Source organism: Papaver somniferum, chromosome 1 (genome assembly GCF_003573695.1).
Source record: "Papaver somniferum cultivar HN1 chromosome 1, ASM357369v1, whole genome shotgun sequence".
NCBI classification, from domain to species: Eukaryota; Viridiplantae; Streptophyta; class Magnoliopsida; order Ranunculales; family Papaveraceae; genus Papaver; species Papaver somniferum.
The window spans coordinates 45,016,479-45,035,718 of NC_039358.1; the positions used below are offsets into that span (position 1 = coordinate 45,016,479).

At 38.5% G+C, this 19,240-nt stretch overlaps 3 protein-coding genes across 3 annotated transcripts; all 3 read right to left on the reverse strand.

Moving 5' to 3' along the window:
* Window positions 1-2,900: 2,900 nt before the first annotated feature.
* Window positions 2,901-4,199, reverse strand: LOC113298765 (F-box protein At3g07870-like). The gene has a single exon (XM_026547619.1). The coding sequence runs from the start codon at window positions 4,197-4,199 to the stop codon at window positions 2,901-2,903; it is 1,299 nt and encodes a 432-aa protein (XP_026403404.1).
* A 922-nt stretch (window positions 4,200-5,121) lies between these two features.
* LOC113284829 (transcription initiation factor TFIID subunit 1-like) lies at window positions 5,122-15,873 on the reverse strand. Its single transcript, XM_026534182.1, has 21 exons — window positions 15,669-15,873; window positions 15,107-15,250; window positions 14,493-14,555; window positions 14,324-14,369; window positions 13,932-14,189; window positions 13,616-13,728; window positions 13,148-13,313; window positions 11,944-12,997; window positions 11,107-11,309; window positions 10,743-10,980; window positions 10,170-10,512; window positions 9,861-10,070; window positions 9,680-9,772; window positions 9,100-9,309; window positions 8,674-8,883; window positions 8,035-8,521; window positions 7,448-7,620; window positions 7,235-7,309; window positions 6,845-6,904; window positions 5,778-6,752; window positions 5,122-5,581 (listed from the first exon to the last, which is right to left on the reverse strand). Exons 1-21 carry the CDS (start codon window positions 15,669-15,671, stop codon window positions 5,231-5,233), a joined length of 5,475 nt encoding a protein of 1,824 aa, XP_026389967.1. The 5' UTR covers window positions 15,672-15,873; the 3' UTR covers window positions 5,122-5,230.
* Window positions 15,874-16,518: 645 nt separating this feature from the next.
* LOC113284845 (transcription factor bHLH103-like) lies at window positions 16,519-18,891 on the reverse strand. The gene has a single exon (XM_026534183.1). The coding sequence runs from the start codon at window positions 18,023-18,025 to the stop codon at window positions 16,928-16,930; it is 1,098 nt and encodes a 365-aa protein (XP_026389968.1). The 5' UTR covers window positions 18,026-18,891; the 3' UTR covers window positions 16,519-16,927.
* Between the last annotated feature and the right edge of the window lie 349 nt (window positions 18,892-19,240).

Consider the following 19,240-nt stretch of genomic DNA (forward strand, 5'->3'; position numbering starts at 1 on the left):
GCTCGTCTCTGATGATGTTTATGATATTTTGCAGCCTCCAGTAAGGTTTGTAATGAGTGTACTTGAGTGCATTTATAACAGTAAGGGAGTCTCCTTCCAAAATGATTTCTCTAACTCCCTTCTTGTGAGCCAACTCCACTGCTAACAGAGCCCCATTTCCCTCAGCCTCCACTGCAGTACAATGGGTTAAGATCTTGTTCTGACAACCCTGAAATTTTGCATCACAGTCTCTAGCCACTACTCCACAAGCATAACCCCTTGGACCTGCTGCATCATCAAAGTTTATCTTCAGTTTTTGTCCATCTGGTGGCTTCCATCTATCATCTTGGCTCTCCAACATGTCTTTTCCGTCGGGCATAGACTCCAACTCTCCAAGACAGTTCTCCATGTTGAACCAGTACAAGGCTTCTTGGATGATACATTTTATCTTCAGATTGTCCCTGTTGAAAACTATGGCATTTCTACTTTTCCAAATTGCCCACCATAAGCAAGCAAACATTCTCAATCTCACATAGTCTTCACCTTCAGTGAGCCATTGCTTAACATAATCATGGATGGACGACTCTGGTTGTTCTCCTGTTTTTAGACCAAGAGGAGATGCAAATAAGATAGCTTGACAGTAGAGGAATATGTGCTCTTTAGTTTCAATGTCACTTTCACACAATCTGCATTCATCATTTATCTCCTTTATATGCTTCTTGATTCTCTGAGCCACTGGCAGACCGTTTTTGAGTAATCTCCACAAGAATATATGAATTTTTGGAGGTATATATTTAATGCTCCAGAATTTCTTCTAGGGAAAATCATCTATATTTGAAGAACATGGAGAGCTATCATTCATCAATTTGAGAAAGGATTTTGAAGAAACTCACCTTTTGGATGAGGAGTCCAGATCAGTTTATCAGTACTAGTGTCTTCTGTCATGACTGGTATATGAATCTCCATTATCTTTGCCACCTCAGAAGGGTTGAACAGCTGTTGCAGCTTGTTTTCATTCCATCTTGGTCTTCTTTTATAATGAGATCCTCAACCTTCATGCTTCTTTGTTCTCCTTCCACTCCACAATCTGGTTTCTTATTTGGGATTCCTGGTATCCAAGGGTCTTTCCAAACTTTAATCTTCTCTCCATTCACTACAGACCAACAACATTTATCTCTCATATCCTCCCTAACAGTCAACATTGCACTCCAGGTGGCTGAGCATTTTGTTGGTTTTTCGGCTTCCCAGAAGTTTCCTCTTTTAACATACTTGGCTCTCATAATTTGGCCCCATAGACAGTCTTCATCCTCCAAAAACTTCCACACTAGCTTTGCTATCATGGCCTTGTTTAACTGCCGCAGCGACCTAATTCCCAGACCACCCTTTTCCATTTCAAGTTCAAATTGGTCCCAATTTATAAAATGCATCTTCTTTGCCTCCTGAAGCATGTCATCTCTGGAGATAAGGCATGTTCTTCTGTTGCCAAAGGATGTCTGCAAATTGGGCATGTTTTCGGTTCGAGTTCCCCTTTATTTACTTATGATTATACTTTATACTATTTTGGTCGCATATTTTATTGATTCAAAAACTCATCTTAATAACAGCTAAACAAATACATGAAAAAGCCAAAGAATGAAACAAATTCTTCCTAACTAAAAAAATCTGTATGATGATGTCTTGGGGATCTCAAGTTGATTTTACAAAGCAGGTCTGCCCATATGCAAACTTTTATCTCCAGAATTATAGCCAAAAAAAAAAATCTGCTGAAAATTTTACTACTGCAGCAATGTGACTACTGGATCTCTCCTGTAGGTTTCTTTTAGAGGAACATTACCATTAGCAAAATCTCCAGTCACTGCCTCGGAATCAGATCTTATAATAATCCTTCAGCAGTCCAAACTCACATCCCAATCAATGGAAACTATAACTGCCATCACCTCAGCAACGTGGTGTAGTCGCATTTCAAGGATGCAGAACCAGATACAAAATACTAGCAATTAAGGGAGCAAAAGACGGGGAGGAGCTACAACAAATGGAAGTAATCATCCCCATGTCAAATCAAATCTGGTTGGGTGGGATCCAGACAAATACTCTATATATGCTCATGACTCAATATTCAAAACTCAATCTAGAATGTTAGATGATGCACCTAAAGCACCAAGTTCGTAAGCATATATGGGTACGACTAATAACAAGAATTCTACTATATTAGCAGTATTAGACAAGCTAAGTACAGGGTCTGCAGATATACAGTTTCATAAAGGCAGGCGTGAAGTGGGTGTATCAACTATTTATACGGGCACTCATCCTTGCTGCCAACAGAAACATTATTTTTCCTAATTCCTAGTAATATGGTGCCAGGAGCCTACCAACAAGTGAGCCTTGTCTTGGAGAAGGAAATCAAATGTAGCATTACCAAAAGACAGACATTTAGCTCCGTTCATTGCAGTTAATACAGTGCAGAAGCATAAATCATGTTGGTTGTTACAGAGAATGAAACATTTCTAGTTTATACATCCATCCATAGCTTGCTATTCATGCAAAACAGAGCTGTGGCACGCTGTCATATTAGGTGAGTTGGGTCATACAATGCATATTACTACGTAGCCACAACATACACAAATCATTTTGCTAGTGAATAAGGCATCCAATTGCTGATACTACAGTATGCCTCTAAAAGTGTAACGTTACTCTACTGGGAAACTTCATAACTGAGAACACAAAAGTAACTATAAAATATGCATCAAGTTAAATTTTAATCCAGGCAGACAGTGTAGAAAAAGAAGCACAAATAGCCAAGGAAGATAGCCAAACTCTGATTTGGAAACTCAAAAGGAAAGAAGATAAACATGAAATAGTACTTAACACCCAGCCAATGAAAATTACCAGATTAATGTAGGTATGGGAAGATACATTCCTTCCTATTGTAGCCTACAGGGCGCCGCCCTCACACATTGATAATACTCATCGTCCCCATCCTGCACACGCCTTTGATAAAACATCTCCTCCCATGGGTTATCAAATTTCACATCTTCTGGTAGTGGTACGTCAGTTGTTTCCATTGTTTTTGTATTTTCTTCTCCTAGTGCTTTTAATGAAACCAAGGTGTGCATATGCGGGATTGCTTCAAATATGCCTTTATCCTTGCCAAAATCCACAAGCAGTTTTGAAGATGAAGAATTTAGATCATACATCTGGACCTCTGTCTCTGAGCGACACAGAACTGTACCCCTACCCGTGAGGACGAGATATTCAAATGTATCCATGTTGCTTAAACTGAATTCTTTAATCCAAGTCAATGATGGCCCATCTTCCTTCTTCTTCTTGTTGTTGTTCTTCTTTTTATTCTCCTTCAATAGCAATACCTTAAAGGTCTTGGATTCTTTATCATAATAGGTAGCTGACAAATAACCCCCCAAAACCCCAAGTGTCCAAGAAATGGGAAAACCTTCAGGTAATTCAGAAAAAGTTTCACTAGCCAAATCAAAAACCGGAATGTTGCCATCACTAAGCTCATAATAAAGAGACCCATTCAGAAGCAGACCACGAATAGAAGTAAACATCTTCAGCTCTTTGTTGAATTTCTTCCCTATGTTCCTCCATCCTTTGCCACTACCGAGTGTGTACACCTCAACATGTACAGAATTGGGTTCTTTCCGCAGGTTATACATTCTCACAACCTTGTACTCATTCGTCTTAGAAACATAACCAAATCCAGTTACCAATCGTTCATGACGATCATATGTTCTCTCAAATTCAGGTAGAAACACAAATTCCCTGGTGATGGGATTACATATATAAAGTGGCTCATAATTGACCCACTCATTATCAAGGACTCCATTCAGACAAACTAAACCATTAGAGCTACCACAAAAATTATAGAACTTAAACGGAGCAGGGTTTAGTTTCATTCTTGCAACTCTATGAAATGGTTGTTCCTCTGAAGAAAAATTCTTATCATAAAATTCAATATAATGGAACAGTCTGTATGCATAGATTGGGTTGTCATTCACAGTAAGGAAAGTAAACTTACCACCAGAACTACCAGCAGGATCAAGATTGTTAAGGAGGTGATTCAAGTGAGATTGAGAATATGATTTATGGCTGATCACCTTATTCCATGTTTTGGAGACCAACTTGCAGTCTAGAACTGATTCTGTTGGTAAACGTTTTAAGATGTTGAGGACGATATCTCCTGGAAGCATCTTAAAGTTCCCCATTTCGAACCAAAATGATCTACAGAGTGTTAATGATTGAAGAGGAAGAAGAGATGAAAATTTGAAGAAGAAAATGAAGGGATCGCAATTATTGTGGATACTGGATACTAGGAAAGAGTAAAGTGACCTACTCTGAGGAACATAAAGGGGCATTTTCCCTTTCTTTTAAGGGACTTTCTGGGGTTTAAAGGACTTCCTAGGGGTTTTCAAGGGGTTTTAGGGCAAAGTAAAAAGAACCCAACACTGCTAATGTGGTATACCAATCTAATTGGATATACGAGATCCATATAAGACAAGCAAATATCATACTCCTGAGTCCTGTCCTGTGAGCAATTTTTGAAATTTATTTGGGCACAAGATTTGATTAGGACATGTCATGAGAGAAATTGTACTCTTCAATAATAATTGCACAGAAGGAAAAATAATTAACTTCTTCACACAAGGCATGTTGTCAGGATGCATATGTCGTAACAAATGCAAGTTGCCACTGATACTGTTCTAGAGAGCTTTTTCAATGATTTTTCAATTTCAGGAATTTAGTAAAAAAAATTCAGTATAAAATATATAATTTCCAAATAATCAGTAATTTATTATTTGAATATTTAATTTCCAAATCATACTCCCTCATCCTTACTTTTTGTCTTGGAACTATTAATTTATTTTTAAATGCACTAATAGCAATTAATGTTTGAAGACTTTTTCAAAGGTATAAATGAAAAATCTTCACATCTCTCTATATTTCTTAATCTACGTGAAAACTACAAAAACATCATCTAAAGTGGAACGGAGGAGTATATATTTACGATTAGGCTTGATTAGCTGAAAAGTGACTAAAACCTGATGTCTGTTTGATCATGTACAGGTTAGTGTTTTTTTCTTTTTTACTCTATTCACAGAACTAGTTGTTAATGAAACCAAAAGGAGGTGACTAACATCTAATCTATTCACAGATTTGGTGGAAACATCTAACTCTACAATTTCCAGCAAATGTAATTACATACATTATGGTTCAAGTAGAAAATATAGAGTTTCACTTAAATGCCGGCTTCGGCTTCAGCTTCAGTTAACCTTTCATCATACTGGTCCAAGAAATAATCACAGAGCTGTAACAGCTGATCTGCAAGTGGTGGTATACCTGGGTTACGGTTATTGTTGTACATGTGGGCATTGTAGGTAATTTGCCAAACATCCTGCCGGAATTCTTCCCTGGTTTTATACTCCATCCTTCTCACTTTGTCCCTGATGGTAGAGAGGTCCATCGGATGTTCTATGATGTCCAAGTAATCGGGTGCATCCTTCTTTGACACTGGTTTAAGGAAAAGGTATGAAACCTCGGAATTCTTTAACCCATCCAGAATGTCTTCAAGAGCGTTTGATAACCCAACCTGCATCATTTGAGCAAAACGCTGAGCATAAATTTATAACTGATATTGACAAAATCACTCTACTGTATAATTATATGCCCAAGTTGCATTCTTGTGGGACTTACAAGAATGCAGACTTCACTAATCCAAGATCAAGTATATCCCTACTATCTGGATATACTACAGACAGAATTTCAAATGAACAAAAAAACGATACCTGTCCTCCACCCCCTCTATGGCGCTTAGTTTGCTGGCAATATTCTGGACCACACCGAGCAAACGAGTCGACAGCAGGCCGCTTCTTTGCAGCACAGCTCCTTTCTGGCATTCTCCGGCTGGTTCGATATCCTCTTGGTTCCTCAAGATAATAATCATCCCCTGTCTCCTCGAGTTTTACCTTCTTTTTCTTTTTTATTATTTTCTGCCTCTCTAGTTCCTCCTTTTCTCTCTGCTGCAAGGCTTCACGGTACCTTTTAGCCTCAGCTAATCGATTTTGCTCTAATTGCATAACTCGTTCTTGACACAAAATTATTTCCCTCTCCCTTCTTTTATTTTCCTCTTCCCAGAATTTCTTGTCATCTTTAGCTTTTCTTTTTGCTGCTGTCTCATCAGCAAGCCGCTTCTGTTCTTGCTTTCTAAGTATCTCAAAACTTAACTGCATCATTTTCTCAGTTTTTCTATGCTCCTCCTGAATATCATCATGGACTTCTTCTTTAACCTGATCCACCTTTAGTTGCTTGATAATAATTTTCCTTCGAGGATACTTTTCTATGTCCGAAGGTGGGTGAATTACAACCGAGGGTTGCTTCTGAGGTTCACCATAGAAGTCCTCGGATTTCATCTTGCTGGAAATTGTTATTTTACTATATTTGGAGATAATTCTACTCTCCATTTCATCTTGTTTATCAGAACTTTGTGTTGCAGCACTGATCTGGTCACGAGGATTATCAGGGAGCCCACATTTTACCTTCAATTGGAAGGTTTTGGTTTTCTCAATTTTCTCTGAGGCTTCTGTAGGAACATTTCTAGAAGCGGTTTTAGGTATTATTTTCTTTATTGAAGACTTCGGTTGGGCAGAGGAATCATGAGGGTTAAGCTTCCCAGATATCCTCTCCATGCCAGAGTTTTCAACATGTGTGTCCATATCTTCTCCATACCTAGGACAGTACTTGTTGGTCCTCATGTGTCCCTCCTATAGTTCCATAGAAGTTGAGATGTCAAATACTGAACAGATCAATTAGGTATTTTTCCTAAACAAGTAATTGGTAGGAAAAATGCACTAACCTGACCACATGCACTACACACATAACGTTCTCTTTTACCTGAGGGGTGCTTTTTGCTAACCTGGTTAACAATTTCAAACATAAGAAAATTTCATCAGGGAAGTCATAATACTGGAATTCATCCTCCCACAAAAGCAAAAGAAAAACCAGTCTACTCGTGTGTCTAAAACTTCAGTAATACATAAGAATCATCTGCAATGCATTTCAAATACATTTTTTGCTGATGGATCCCTAGATGGGAAGGAGAGTTCCATATTGTCAATTCCACGTGCGCCACACACAGTAGTGGGGGGAGATTCAGCCAGTTTTCTAATTTAGGGCTTAGTGAACTTTCAAGCTATAAATAGGGTCATCTCAGTTTTCATGTGAAAAGTGACAACAACAACACTACCTTATCATTCTCCAGATTTCCCTTCTTGGATTTGCTGATGCCAGAGAAGTTCCTTTTACCAAGGATGCTTTCCAACTGCAACCAGGAAAACAAAGGGAAACTCAGATAAAGGTTTCTCAAGAAGATCCCCTGCAGGATGAAACCTTTGCAAAAAAAAACTGAGAGCTTAAACATCCAGGTGAAAAGCTTATAAGTGTGGGCAGAATTGCAAACCTTCTTTTGATCACGAAAAGTGTTCTCCATTGACATCAATGGAGGGCCATCAGGCTGGGCTGTACGAATACCTTGTTTAACACAGCCATTAGTTTTATTGATCCGTTCAGCACTTAAATCTCGCTGCCAGTTCAACTCTTCCCCTCCCCTAACAACTTTCTTTTTCTTCTTTTCTGAAGAACAAGTAGGAAAAAGATGTCACTCATTTTTCTACAGCACTACGAAAAATTGGTGAATACACATCTACATGAAAACAAGAGAGAACAAGATACTGGAGTGTCTCCACTGCTAGCTCCGTTGATAGGAACTTCAGTTCATGCCAAAAACATCAGAGAACAGATATCCCCTGGATCTACTCTTTATAATCTATATCTGGTGTCTAACTAACAGTCATAAGATGGTGATGGATGCAACATCAGATCGAACTTATCTAGTCGACTAGTTGCTAAGCTAAATAATACTCTGTATTGACTCACTATCCAGACTGTGTATATACACTGTTGGAATATTCCGATGGGTTAAGTGCAATCAAACAAATAATTAATAATATCAGCTGAAAGAACTAAGTAAGCGTCTTTTCCCCTTACCATCCATGAGCATCCTGCACAATTCTGCTGTTTCTGCTGCTTCATCTTCAATTTCTTCCTCTGCTTGAACTTGAGGTGGATGCCTCCGAGTTTTGAGTCCTCTAATACCATCAGTATTGTTTTGTTTAGATTCATTGCTACTCACCTCAGCTTCCCCACATTCTTCTGCATCCAACAGATTTTCAAGGTCCCCAGCAAAAGAATCTAGATCACTATTAGCCTCAGAGTCACTCTCATTTTCGTCGTTCTCGGCAGCTGAAAGATTCTGAAGCTGTCGATCCCAAATTTTTTGACATTTTTCCCAGGCCTGCTGTTGTAGCTGAAGAAATGACATCTGCTGGCCACGTGCATGCTTGCCGATGGTTGTTGAATCAACTTTAACCCCTACAGACGCTTGCTCACTAGAAAGCTTTCGTACCATAGCGATACGATGCCACCTACCTTGTTTTGCAATTGTATCCTCCGGAATGTTGAACTTAAGTAGCACCTGAAATATATATTTTTAACCAAATGTATCAGAATAAGATGGAAGCTCAAATCTCAAACTCTTATCCTAAGCTCGACATTAGGATAAGGCTGTGCTTTCTCCTTAAACTAATAACACAAACACAATGAAAAACTTTTATTGAGTAATCATACCTCGCGAGCCCCATCGTTGCTTAACTTACGCAGAACAGCATCTGTTCCACCGACTGTGGTCCCTCCCACACGAGGAGCAACTTTTTTTTTCTGCAGTACCGCGCTGGATATAAGGGACTTCGAGGCAACACGTACATAGCTGAAACCTAGGCCACGGCCAGATGGATCACCGACTCCTGTAATCTCAAGTCGCTCAATATTTTCTCTGTCCTGCACCATGATGGTAGTTTTAGAACATAAAGATATGGAAATACAGATTCAACTCAAAACAAGCAAAGCTAGATAACCACAATATGAATATTCACCCTTGAATTTGAATACAGTATGCAGCCATATTGAGACCACATATGTGGCCTTTCCATCACTTACAGTTTGTTCCAAACAAAATCTCGGTAGAGAGATGCAAAAGAATTAAAAATAGGTTACCTGATTTGTACAGGTGACGAAGTTGCTAGTAAGATTCCAGGGGGTTATCTGTAGCTCCCTCTCAATGTGTGATGAAGCAGCCAACGCAATGGCTTCATCTGGAAGTTGGTTCATTGCAGCAGAACATAGGTCAGTAAGGTGCGTCAGGCTGCTTATCCCTAAACGTTTAAGCCGGTAAAGCCCAGCTTGCATGCTTTCATAGCAACAAACCTGAAACCAGATCACATGTCAGGGGTCCAAGATTCAAATATGACAATGAAACAAACTCCTTCTGTCCTAAAAAAATAAAATAAAAAAGATACAAATTATGCCTCGGGTTGAGAAGAAGAAAATTAAGGATCTAATTGGCCTTAAACAGAAAAAAGAAGCCCATGCAAGACCGAGTAATTCAGGAAAGGCTTATACAGAAGAACACAATTTCCCAAAACACTGCTGACAATTTAATGATGTGCACAGCTCTGCTCAGCAGCTTACTTTATTGTTATCTACAAGGTCTATAAGACTAAGGAACACAATATCAGGTAAATTACGGTTCTAACTTTGATGGAAACACAGAAAATGTAAATATCAAGTAACTTACATTTTCAGGTGTCAGCTGCCTCCTAAGTTCTTCTTCCACTGGAATCCGAAAACTGCGTCTCATAACCCAAAATAACTGCCCATTTGTTCCTTTCTGCAACATCAAGTGAAAAGGATTAGAGCAACAGTGTCGAGGCATCCAGTAAACAGAACTAGATATAACAATAATTACTAAAAGCTACCTGTAAATCAGCACAGTGTTTCAACCTTTTCCGAAGAATGGGTACAGACAAAGAAGGAAACTGGGCAGCTAACTCATCTACTCCGATGCGCGGAGGCATCCCACGCTTCTCATTGGCACTAAAAACACGGTATATATACACCAATAGTCTGTTTCCGATATACGTCTGGAGATTTTTTGACCCAGGAGAAATAACTTCCATATGTGGTTCCTGTGAACAACCCCCGGGCAATATCATTCTCAGTGTTCATCAATAATGATAAGAAATATTGCATAACAAGCGTCTTTTAAAATTGCAATAATAATATACCTGCTGTCCGACAACATGTATTCTGTCTATATGTCTAAGAGAAAGCTTTCCCTTCGCTGACCGAACTAACAAGAAGTCTGTTGAGGGAAACTTATGAGGAAATACAGGTGCTCTGTACATGTTTGTTTCAAGACACGACTGAGTGCAACCAGGTCTAATGTCACCAAGGAAGGGGGATTTATCCGCGGGATCAAGCGAAATAACAGTGCCAACACTACTACCACCACATTCGCTGCGAAGTGCTGAGGCAGCTTGGTCACTAGGTGCTGACTTTTTATAGTAATTGCAGAGGCTTGCGCCCATCCCAGCATTCCCTATAAGTAAAGGCCTCTCTTCGCAGTATCTGCAACACCCAAGGTTACAAACAAGATGATACTTCAAAAATTCTCGGATCACCAAATGTAATATTATTAGAACTGAAATAGATATACTGACGAAAGCAGCAAAATTTTGTATGGATGAAACAATGTAAGGTTTAATGATTACATTTCCACTTGCAGATTAAAATCTCCATCGTACTACAAAAAATGAATGAGGAAGTTTAATGGAGAATAAGATCTGATGACTACTTACTCCATTAGGAAGACATGTCCATCCTTCACAGAAAGGTCGGGCACCTTCTTAAAAGCCCCAGGAGGACGTAATGACATATTTTCACCAGGCACCTTCTGGGCTCTTGGCCACAGATGTATATTTGTGCGCACAAGATGTAGAACAGAGTTTGGACGAACATTTTGCATAGCAAGAGATTTACTGTCTTCAAGCTCCTTTCCCATATAAATGATTTTAACTAGTTCTGATGATGTGAAATCTGCACAGAAAAAGGTAAACACATATCCCAAGTTTAAGAACCCAAAAGAACCTAATTCACAGTAAACAAACAATTAATGGAAGAAACAAAGCACAGCGAAGTAATAGTACTACGGAGGTCTCTGACCTAGCTTTTTTGAGGCCCTTGTTTTAATATAAGATACGATATCCTCAGCAGCCACTTGAAATTTACTACCTTTCCCCCCCATGCTCTTCAGGATTATTTTCATGGGAACCTGTGTAGATAGCTTCCCTAGTTTTTCCGCTGCTACTTTGTTGTCATGAGGATACCATACGGCTTTTGGTCTATGAAAGCAAGCAATGTCTTTACTGCAACAAGACAAATGCTTAGACATATAAGGAACTAAAACTGTGGCTAAAGTACCAATACTCTCGGCAAAAACCAATTTGTCGGTAGGATGAAAACCAGAAGAAATATTGATTAAACTATGTCATATGGCTGCAGACAGCAAGGCACGTAAAGAACAAGAAACTGAATTCATATAAATAATAATTAAAGAACAAAGGTGGTAATCAACAAGAAATGAGCAACCAGGTAAGTCTAAGTGCATTTCCCTGCTCCGAGTAAAATCAACCCAAGTCTTTGTTTCCTGGCACATTTCTATCTAGACTCTAAGGTTTCCTTCCTTCAAAACCTTCAAGGGTCATGTTCATCATGATCAAGCGAACTGAATAACGCTCCAACCCAATAACACTTATATAATAAGTAATAACAAATTAGTTGATTAACGTATGTCTTGAAGAACGAAGCGCAACCCTGCACTTCTGCGACTTCTTGTCTAATATGTTAACATGTTATAACAAGCTATAACTCTCATGGATTAAGCTGCGTAGTGCCACAGTGATCATGCCATGCAAATGCACATTTAGTTTACAGAAAAAGTAAAAAGTGTGACTGTCTATGTGTGAGAGAGAGATTGATCAACTAAGTAACCAGCCTTACTTGCTCAACTTTGGCTTCATAGTTTGAAGCATCAGACCAGGTGTTGAATGATAGATCTTGACTCCATGAGCTGTGCGCTTTTTTGAGTGTGATTCTGATTGCTGAGACATTTTTCTATTCAAATAATACCTGTCATTAGAAATATTAAATTCAGACACCTCTCCTCCTTGACCAGGAATATCCAAAGAATCTCCGCTATTCGACTCCACAGATCGAGAGACTAACATAGCCCCAGCATGAAATCGGAGATTTCCACCATCCTTATCGTCTGAAACTTCAAAAAGCATCCGCTCATCCCGAAGATCAAGGATAAGTTTAGGTTTTGGAAGATCTTGTTTAAATTCCCAAATAATTTGGTCTAACCAAGACCCATCCAGCAATTCTATGTTTCTCAACGAAAGCATTTTGCTAATACGACTTATACCATCATCCTTGGAACGAGATTCTAATCTCAATAATTGGGGGTGACACATTTCCATCAAAGGAAGGCCAGACGAGCCTGAAATTTTTCTAAAGTCGAAAGGTTCAACAGAAACAGGGTAGCTGCTGAGGAAAACACAATGAACCTCTTCAGCGGGTTTAACTGTGACATCTAAATCGAAATCTCCTGTCTTATTTCCCGAATCTATTTCTACACTAGAGGAACCTTCAATATCACTGCCAGATATTATCGACCTCTCAGGGGATTCTGGACCCACTTGAGGAGAACTGTTGCAAATGATCTCAGTTTCCCAATCTTGCTGATCGAGAAGGTCAGTATGGGGACAAGATGGTGATACCCGTTCTGAAGCCAAATCGAAAGAAACACTCTCCTTCATTGGCTGTGAACTGAGACGGGTGACTTTTGTTTGTTCAAAAGCTGGTGATTCCCTCATACCAATCCCTTGCCCAACACCAAGCATTATTGATCCTCCATCACTAGCTATCACAGATGCATCATCATATTGAGAAACAACCCCTAGTTTAGAATTAGACGAAATTTGACACGACCCCCGAAGAAAATCTTCTTCATCCTCTTCAACCATCTCAGAAGGATCCACTGTTTCAAGCCTCCCTGAAAGTGTGTAAAGAAATACAAGTTTCAGACTATTCAGGTTATATCACCTGATGGAAATAAATTCGCACACAGAAGCAGTCCAAGAGCTATCTTGAGACCATGAAAACGAGATATTGACAATAAATACAGTAGTAGCACTATGCACACCTTTTGAAATAGGATACCTATGGTTTATCTGCTCCATTTTTCTGAAGGGCACATGAACACTGAAAAGTTTAGAGAACTTTAACACCGGCACTCCATCTTCTATGCACAAAATAGGCAATGAAACCGTGTTTTCCTTCAACTCCTCTTTATTTGGAAGATCATCATCCTATCAAATCAGATTATGTAATTAAAACCCACACCTTAGCAGGATACTGATTGCACAGAATAGTTACGTCCATAGTAAGAAAACTTTGCAAGCATATGGTATTAAAAGCAGTAATATCCTCAGTATTAGAATATAAAGTAGAGATCAAGGAGTCCGGGTCATCTGACACCTGAGACAAGTTATCTCAGTGTCCAAATGATCAACCAAATAGAATCTCGAATGATCCCAGATGTGACATTAAAATAAAATAAAAAAAGGTCGAGATCAAATTGATGTCAAGTAACATGTCTTATTAAACTAACCTCTTGAATATCCTTCAAATCAACGGACAGGCTATCAGCTACAATTGGTTCAAGAGAAGGCATAATATTTGCAGGAGAATTTTCTTCCTCAGAAACCAATTCAAGATTTTCACCTAAAAGAGGAAAAGCACTGATTAAAATCTAATGCATAACCAAGAAAATGCAGATTCTACATTATTGAAGAAAAAGACCAAAAAAGCATTGGATAGCCTAAATTGACCAGCATCATAAGAAGTTTAAACACCCTTTCAAACGATAAATGAAGCGCCACAAAGTTTAAACTGTGTGAGATCTGATGAGGATTCTAGCAAATAACCTGCTGAAGGAGGAATTTCTTCTGATGAAACCAATGTATGTTCTTCATCAATATCATCTCCCTCGGGCTCCTCATCATAATTCTCCTCACCAAAAACAGAAGTACTATGTGCAGCAGTGGCCAATGGCATTTTAGCATCAATAAATTCTTTCTTTGACAGCAAATGGTCTTCCTCTGAGATGGCTCGAGTCTCAGGCCCTTCGTACTGCTCTTCAATGTCTTCATAATCAACAGCATCTTCAGCCTTTTCATCATAATCTAGCACAAATATAGTCAGCCTAGCACATTAACAAAAAAACACTCCACACCAGTGCAAGTAAAAAACACAGACTAAGTAAATTAACAATGCATGCCAAACTGAGACTACCGTGATTCTAGCATATCAAACTCACCTTCTTCAGAAGCATCTGCAGATTCCTTTGCTAATTTTACTGACAGCTACAAGACAAAACAAGATCAGTCTCAAAAACAAAACAAAAACAAAAACAAAAAAATAGTAGCACAGCCACAGCTCCACCAAATCTCCATATAATAAATGTCAATTGGTGAGAAAATCCATACATCAATATCTGTCAGTGATGGACCCAAATCCCCAGCCAATGCACCAAGATGCTCCTTTGCATCCTGTCGAAAATATTTGAACACCCATCATCAACTTAAGATTGTCTGTGTTCCTAAAAATGTGCAGATAATACCATCACAAAATTTCTGTAACATGAACTTTAAGATTACATACATCACCCGGAGATAGTTTCATACTTTCCCAACATGAGACGAACAAATGGATTATCAAAGAAAATTCAACACCAAAATCTAAACCCAGTATGTCTTGCAACACATTGAGCGAAAAGAGCTTTGCAGGGAACATTAAATAGTCCATGTGCAGTGAAGCCTATGGAACATGAAAGAAAAATCACTATGTACAAACCTTAAGTACTACTTGAATCGAGAAAATTAACTATCTAGAGTTGGATACTATCTGCAATTTAAGAACAGCTGGAAAGGCGGGTGAAGTTTTTTAAGAGATCAACAGCGGGAACATTTGCAGGTCCGCTTATTATTACTTAAACCTTTGTGATTATCTATGCATACGATTTCCTCTATGATTAAACAACAGTGAACACAAGTTTACCAACAATATAGACTGGAAATAAAAATTACAGACAGGGACTTGCCGAATCAAGGTAATCAGCGTCAAGCTCACCAGCACCATCAACATTTCCAAACATAAATCCCAAGAGACCATTTTTTTCATCAGCCTCCTCATAGTCATCTTCATCATCTGTGACTGGAGATGGAGTTGACATTGCACTAGTAACCTGCATAAAGACTGTCATGTATTAATAACTTATCATCATCATCAATAGTACATGTTAGACTTATTAGTGTTACTGTGAGTGTATTTCGATTCCGACCTCAATCTTTAAGCCATTAACAAATCCTGCCTATTGATGTTAGTGAAACCATAAGATGACAAGATCCCTAGTTTTAAAGAAAATAGACACACTTGCATGGAAGAATCAACAGTACCATTCATCCAAAATCAAAACCAGTTCTAATAAACAAGAAAAGTTCCTGTCACTTCAAAAATTAAACCACCCCCAATTTAGAAAAACCCAAACTTTAAAACCTAGGGTTTATTTTTCATGAAAACCCCAAGATTATTAATAGATCAAACACTAAAACAAAATCGTAACATTAAATAAAAATCATAATGAGAAGTAAAGAAATTAGTACCATTAAGTTTGAACCCTTATTGTTGTTGATAAATCAGTAGAACAATTAACTGCTGGTGATTATTGCCGCAGGACAAAATCATCAATAATCTTTCCGATTCTTCTTAGGTTTTACTTTTTTCCTCTAGGGAATTTCTTCCTTCTGTTGGCTCCCTTTTATAAGCAAAAACTCTCTCTGTTTAAGAAGTTCGTTCCCCGCTTGAATCAGTTTGAGTTTCTCGGAGAAGGATTTGAATCCTTTTTAAAGGCCTCGGTGATTTGCCTTCTAAAACCAGGCGGTCTTTATAATCCAACTCAGCTGCCATGTGGAAGGAGTGAAAGCACACGTGGAATGGGGGTGAATTTAACCAAATTATTTTGTATTTACCTTATTGACCTTGCAGTAACATAACCTTATACAGTAAATTTTTCGTGTTCAGTTAGTAAGCTAGCGATATTAATCAGATTGGTCATCAGAATAAAATTTGATGGATTGGGTAATTTGACAATAAGTTTTACTTTGTCATCAGGGTTAATTTTGTCGGATACATTTATTTTTTTAGATGGTGAAAAGTTTAAGAATGAGAGTAATCAGCAACTCCCAAAGCATCATGGGTGTAAATAGACGTTTGAATCTGACAATTGTTGGGAAAGCTTTGTATAAGCTTCCTAATCAGGGAGTCTGACGAAGTCGGATACGTTTGTCATTCTGACTCGGCCATAAGTCGCATACTGTCAGCCTTCAATTACATTCAGCAACCAGATGTTTCAGCAGCAACAGCTTGGGTAGAATCCTGGAAAATCACCATATCTTAGAGAGAAACCAGACTCACAGTTCCGTGATTTTCAAGGATGCAGCAGAACCAGATATATAAAATAGCAATCAAATTCCTTTACAACAAAGGGAAGTCATCTCATCCAAATCCAAATCTGCTTGGGTGGGATCCAGAAAATACTGTATATATCCAAAAATGAAACAAACAAATCTACGAAAACCAACATGAAAAAATAAATAACTATCCTGAAGAGTGAAGACTGCACTAAAGTTCAATGTGCTGAATTGTTTGCCGTGATTGGTTGCTGGTAACAATGCAGCACCAGAGGCAACCATTCTAATGAAGCCAAAAAATATTCCAGCACTTTGGGCTTGTAAGAAACAGTAAAAAGGGAAAATTGAAAATAGACGAAGGGAAGTAACGTTCAAGAGAGATGCTTCAACTAATTACAATCTCTAATTTATCAATAATTAGTTACCTGTACTTCAACTCATTTACTAGCTAGCTAGGAATGGAATAATCCTTGGTTGACTGACAGTGGCATTGTCTCCATAAATGTAAAGATGTTATTCTCAGATGATGGAACATGCCAATGGTATTCATCATTGATGATGGGAACTGCTATACGAGGAGAATTTTGATTACTCGATTGCAGTTTGAAAACTTGTTTCTTTAAGAACTTAATGTAACGAACTGCCTCATCTAACACGGAGGCTGTATCCAATTTAGCTCCTCCTGGAACAAGTCTTTGAAGAACTCTTATCCGTTCACTTATCCTCTCACGCCTATGACGTGCAGCTACAAGATGTGGGTCGTTACGAACTCGAATATTTCGTCTCTTAGGTTTATCAAGTGTCACTGGACCGATATCAATAGGTTGCATCGCTGTGATCAAGTACATCATTTCTTTCACTGCACCCAACTCTTCCTCTTCTTCTGATCCTTCTTCACCCTTGACTTGTTTTTTTTCTTCACTACAACTTATGGTTCTTATAAGTTGTTGTTGCTGTTGATGCTCATGGTCACTATGTATGGGTGCATAATGGGAAGAACATGATGATGCTGGTTGTGTAACAGGTTGAGAATGAAAATTCTCAAAAATTACATCATAAGCAAGCTGATCGCCATGGAGGTATGGAGTAGCAATGGTGTTCGACTGCTCCACCGAAGCCATTACAAGATTATCCCATGTATTTTTTCTTGGCACATCAACCGTTTCCATCGTTTTTGTATTTGCTTCTCCTAATGCTTTTGATGAAACCAAGGTGCTCATATGAGGGATTGCTTGAAATATACGTTTATCCTTACCAAAATCCACAAGCACTTTTGAAGATGAAGAATTTAGGTCATGAATTAGGACCTTTGTCTCTGAGTGGCATAGAACTGTACCCCTACCCGTGAGGACAAGCGAATCTTGGACAATTTCTTGTGTATCTGTGTTGCTTATACTGAACTCTTCAATCCAGCTCAATGACCCATCTTCTTTCTTCTTCAGTAGCAATATATCAGAAGTTTTCGAATCTTTATCATAGTGGTCAGCCAGTAAATAACCCCCCAAAACCCCAAGGCTAAAATTCCAATCAGTGGGCAAAGCTGTAGGCATTTCGGCAAAATCTTCATTGGCCAAATCAAAAACCACAATTTCACCAGTTTTAAGCTTCCAATAAAGAGATTCATCCACAAGCTCACCAAAGACATTAGTAACCAAATCCAGGTCTTTGTTGAATATCTTCCCTGTGTTCCTCCATCCCTTGCCACTTCCAAGTGTGTACACCTCAACATGTACAGAATTGGGTTCTTTCCACAGTTTATACGTTCTCACAACCTTGTACTCATTCGTCTTAGAAACATAACCAAATCCAGTCACCAATCAATCACCATGACCATAAGTTCTCTCAAATTCCGGGAGAAACACACATTCCCTGGTAATAGGATTACATATATACACAGGTTCATAGTAGCCCCCCTCGTTATCATGGCATCCATTTAGACAAACTAAACCATTACAGGAACCGGCGATATCGTAACACATAAACGGAGCAGGGTTTAGTTTCATTCTTGTAACTCTATGGCAGGGTTGTTCCTCTGAAGAATAATTCTCATCAAAAAATTCTAGATAATGAAATTGTCTGTATGCATAAATTGGATTGTCATTCACAATAAGGAAAGTAAACTTACCACCAGCAGAATCAAGATTGTTAAGGCAGTGATTCAAGTGAGATTGAGAAAATTGTTTATGATTGATCACATTATTCCATGACTGTATGTCCAGACTGCTTCTGTTGGTAGACGTGTTAAAATGTTGAAGATGATATCTACCGGAAGCATATTGAAGTTCCCCATTTCGAACTCCTTACTGTAGGACGATTGATCTATTAACGGCAGAAGAAGAGATGACAATTTGAAGAAAAAGAAGAAGAATTTTAGTTTTAAGAAGAAATGGGAATTTGTTGCGGAAACTTCGAGAAATGCAAAGGGGTTCTTTTGTTTTGAGGACTGTTTAGGGTTTGGGGGAGAAACATAATGGACATACAGTCACGGGCTTTGTAAAAGAAGACTATTATTAGGACGTCACACTCTAATAGAGGGGTTTTACTTGGATTCTTAATGTCCAAAAAAATGATTATGGGATATCCTAACACATATACAAAATGTCTAGATTACCCTTTAACTAAAATAAAAACTTAAAAACCGTAGAAGTAATTTTACGTCCAGGTTTAGATTAATTCCAACCGCAGAATTTTATTCGCATGTAGTTTTACGCTCAGATTTGGATTAATTCCAACCGTAAAAGCTCATTTTACGTCCAGTTTTCTTT